The sequence below is a fragment of the Vigna radiata genome, chromosome 8, assembly GCF_000741045.1.
Source record: "Vigna radiata var. radiata cultivar VC1973A chromosome 8, Vradiata_ver6, whole genome shotgun sequence".
NCBI classification, from domain to species: domain Eukaryota; kingdom Viridiplantae; phylum Streptophyta; class Magnoliopsida; order Fabales; family Fabaceae; genus Vigna; species Vigna radiata.
In genome coordinates, this window is record NC_028358.1 from 8,309,459 (window position 1) to 8,313,861 (window position 4,403).

The following is a 4,403-nucleotide window of genomic DNA, read 5'->3' on the forward strand; positions in this document are numbered from 1 at the left end:
ACTAATAAGTAGCAATCATGTAGGTAGCTCTTTCCATTCACTTATGTCCGATGTATAAATTATAGTTTCACAAATTGCATTAAGATCCTCTCAAAGACTCCGAACAATTATAAACAATTATAGGATCGTAATTTGATGAAATTTGATTTTCATTTATTAGTGGGGGTTTTCATACTATATCATATGAAAACATTTCATATAATATATATTTGAGCACGATAATATTACAACAGATTATGTCTTTGCCACACAATAGGTATATTATAAATTAAAGTTACATAAATACAAGTTGCTTTCATACCTAACACAGCTCCGAATCATAAATTAGTGTGTGGTGATTGTTTTCAACAGAAAATAAATGTGAAAGTGCCTAAGAATACTTTTGATTTAAATGGAAACGGGCCATCTCTTACCTGTTATTGATGCAATTGGCAATCTCAGTTACTTTTTTTAGTAGCATCATCACGTTGAAACATAACCTGTATCATTTCAGAGTTAGCATCAAAATTTTGCACTTAAAATATGAATCATCCTTGTGCAAGCTCTAGAAACCTGTTGTCACAAATCCTGAATAGATATCTTCTAGTATGGATGATCTTAATGAAGGAATCGGCAATTGCTGCAACTCCAGCAGGAAATGAAACTGATTTACAAGCTTTACTTGACTTCAAGAATAGGGTAGTAGCAGATCCATTCAACATTATGAGTTCTTGGAATGACTCCCTCCATCACTGCAATTGGATAGGAATCACATGCAACATCTCCAATGGAAGGGTCATGGACCTTAGCCTTGAGCAACTGAGACTAGGAGGCACTCTCACACCATTCATAGGAAACCTCACATTCCTCAACACACTCAACTTGTTAAACAATAGCTTCCATGGTGAAATTCCTCAAGAGGTGGGTCGTTTACTCTATCTGGAACATCTAAACCTCAGCTTAAATAACTTTGGTGAGAGTATTCCAAGTAATCTAAGTCACTGCACAAAACTAGAAGTACTAGGTGTAGGAGGAAATAATCTTACAGGAGTAATCCCAACTTGGATTGGAAACCTTTCTTCTTTATCTCGCATTAGCTTTGGATTAAATAACTTGATCGGAAGCATACCACAAGAGATGGGCCTTTTATCAAGCTTGACATATCTTGTGCTATATGGGAATTACTTGTCTGGCTCAGTTCCTTCTTCAATCTATAACAAATCTTCCTTATACTATTTCACTTTTACTCAAAACCATCTTCATGGGAACTTACCGGCCGATGTTGGGTTTACTCTTCCAAACATTCAAGTATTTGCTGGTGCGGTCAACAATCTTACAGGTTCTGTCCCTGTATCATTGTTGAATGCATCAAAACTAGAGATTCTTGACTTCTCCGTGAATGGTCTCACTGGAACACTGCCAAAGAACTTAGGGGTCTTGAACAGGTTAACTAGACTTAGCTTTGAACACAACAGACTGGGAACTGGGAAAACAGATGATCTTAGCTTTCTTGATTCTTTGGTCAACTGCACAGGTCTACAAGTTTTACGTCTAGGAGTAAATAATTTTGGTGGAGTATTGCCTAAATCAATTGCTAATTTCTCAAGCCAAATGCACACATTTGCCCTTGGAAATATACCTGGAATTGGAGACGGAATACATGGAAATATACCTGTTGGAATTGGCAATCTTGCAAACCTGGCCCTCATAAGTTTGGAAGGAAACCATCTAACTGGTAGTCTTCCACATACATTGGGTAGGCTGAAAAATCTGAGAGAATTGTATCTGAATGTCAACAAATTTTCAGGTAGAATCCCATCCTCCTTGGGAAATTTGTCTGTATTAACGAAAATTTTTCTGGAGGAGAACGACTTCGAGGGAAGCATCCCTTCTAGTCTTGGAAACTGCCAAAATTTATTGGTACTCAGCCTTTATAGCAACAAGCTCAGTGGCACCATACCACCTGAAGTTATTGGCCTTTCTTCACTAGCAATTTATTTAGATGTATCTCATAATGCTTTGTCAGGGACTCTTCCAGCTGAAGTGAGTAAGCTACAAAACCTTGGAGAGTTGGTGCTGTCTGAGAACAACTTTTCTGGAGCCATTCCATCTTCTCTTGGCAGATGCATTAGCTTGGAAAAGCTGCACTTGGAGGGAAATTCTTTTGATGGAAACATTCCTCAAACTTTAAAGAATTTGAGAGGTTTACTTGACATAGATCTTTCACGAAATAACTTGTCTGGCAAGATTCCCGAGTTTCTTGGGGAGTTCACTGAGCTCAAGCATTTAAATCTTTCATACAATAATTTTGAAGGTGAAATACCAAAGAACGGAATATTCAAAAATGCTACATCCCTTTCATTGTATGGCAACAGCAAGCTATGTGGGGGCGTTCCAGAACTAAATTTCCCTCCATGCACTGTCAGGAAAGCTTCTTTGGCAAGAAGACTCCTTGCTCCTAAGGTGGCTATCCCTATTTCATGTGCCCTTGTATTACTGTTAATTCTATCATGTTTTCTTATATTGTTCCCCATAGTAAAAAGATCAAAGAAGAAAATTCCTTCATCAACTACTGAACGGGGTTTGGAATTTGAAATTTCTTACTCAGAAATTAACAAGTGCACTGGTGGGTTCTCCCCGGATAACCTGATTGGTTCGGGAAGTTTTGGTTCTGTATATAAAGGAACTCTGTCAGGTGATAAATCATGTGTTGCAGTTAAAGTATTAAACCTTCAACAGAAAGGAGCCCCTGAGAGTTTCATTGATGAATGCCATGTTCTGAGAAGTGTAAGGCATCGCAACCTTCTCAAGATCATAACTGCCATCTCAGGAGTTGATCATCAAGGCAATGACTTCAAAGCTCTAGTGTTTGAGTACATGCCTAATGGAAGTCTAGAAGATTGGTTGCATCCTATAAGAAATTTGCAATTTCAGAAGAAGACATTGACATTCACTCAAAGACTGAACATAGCAATTGATGTTTCATGTGCACTGGAATACCTCCACCACTTCTGTGAAACTCCAATTGTTCATTGTGACATAAAGCCAAGTAACGTGCTTCTTGACAATGATATGGTTGCCCGTCTTGGTGACTTTGGATTAGCTACATTTCTGTATGAAGAATCAAGCAAGTTATCCACACAACCGGTTATGTCAGATAACCTAAGGGGTTCTATTGGCTACATCCCTCCAGGTGAGTTATTCAAAATTCAAAGTGCTAAACTGTAATTATATTACATTGATTAAGAATGACCAACAAAATAGTTTGCATGCAGAGTATGGTATGGGTGGGAAGCCTTCCACACTTGGAGATATATACAGCTATGGGATACTGTTACTGGAAATTTTCACTGGAAAAAGGCCGACAGATGAAGCATTTGAAGGTGGCACGGGAATTCAGCAGTTTGTAGCAAATGCTCTATCTAACAATGTCATGGATATCGTTGATCCTTCATTAGTTTGTGAACAAGACTTTGATGAGGAAAGTGAAGAGTCTGAGTGTGAAGAGAAAGCTATAAGGAGGAACAACGAGATTAAAGGAATGGCTAAAGGTTCGATTGAGGATTGCTTTGTGTCTCTGATGCAAATTGGAATGTCGTGCTCTACAAATGCACCTGATGAACGAATGCCAATCACTGTGGTCTTCAACAAGCTGCATACTATCAGGAACGTTTATAAAGATAAAGCATAGTGTAAGATGAACAGCATGCATCTAAGCGAAGGAAAAAAGGATAAGATAATGACATCTAAAATTGCAAGATTTTATTATAAATTCTTATGTAGCCATGCAAATGCAATATAAGCTATCTTTTAAGTATTCAATATTCCCAAATGAACATTTTAGCTTATTTGTTGCCATTTTAAATTCTCAAAGATAATTTGTATTACCATTAATTCTATTGTGTTCACTTAAATTGTTCCCCATAGTTAAGAGATCAAAAAAGAAAACTCCTACATCATCTACTGAAAGGGATTGGAATTGGAAATTTCTTATTCAGAAATTATCAAGTGCACTGGTGGTAGGTTCTCCTAGGATAAGCTGATTGGCTCGGGAATTTTGGTTCTGTATATACAAAGGAATTTCTCAGGTGATGAATCAAGTGTTGCAGTTAGAGCATTAAACCTTCAACAGAGAGGGGCCTCAAAGAGCTTCATTGATGCATGTCAATTTCTGAGAAGTGTAAGGCATCGCAACCTTCTGAAGATTATAACTGCTATCTCAGGAGTTTCAACATGATGGTTGCAAGAAGGAATACTATTTTGAGTAGGCAAAATCAATCATTAAAGCATATACAATTTAAAAGTAACTTGACAGGTTAATTTACTAAAATGTGGTTACAAAGCTTATTTCAATTGTTTCCATAACAAATTTGAAATGAAAATCCAATTGAATATTTGCCCACAGGTAAAGTTGTCGATACTAT

At 37.3% G+C, this 4,403-nt stretch overlaps 1 protein-coding gene across 1 annotated transcript; it reads left to right on the forward strand.

Moving 5' to 3' along the window:
- The first annotated feature begins 284 nt into the window (after window positions 1–284).
- LOC106772849 (probable LRR receptor-like serine/threonine-protein kinase At3g47570) lies at window positions 285–4,189 on the forward strand. The gene is made up of 2 exons (XM_014659462.2): window positions 285–3,172; window positions 3,255–4,189. The coding sequence occupies exons 1-2, from the start codon at window positions 523–525 to the stop codon at window positions 3,668–3,670; spliced, it is 3,066 nt and encodes a 1,021-aa protein (XP_014514948.1). The 5' UTR covers window positions 285–522; the 3' UTR covers window positions 3,671–4,189.
- The last annotated feature ends 214 nt before the right edge of the window (window positions 4,190–4,403 follow it).

Coding starts and splice junctions, on each gene's coding strand:
- LOC106772849 (XM_014659462.2), top strand. CDS start 523: ATGAATCATCCTTGTGCAAGCTCTAGAAACCTGTTGTCACAAATCCTG. Junction 3,173..3,254: donor TATTGGCTACATCCCTCCAG/GTGAGTTATTCA, acceptor GTTTGCATGCAG/AGTATGGTATGGGTGGGAAG.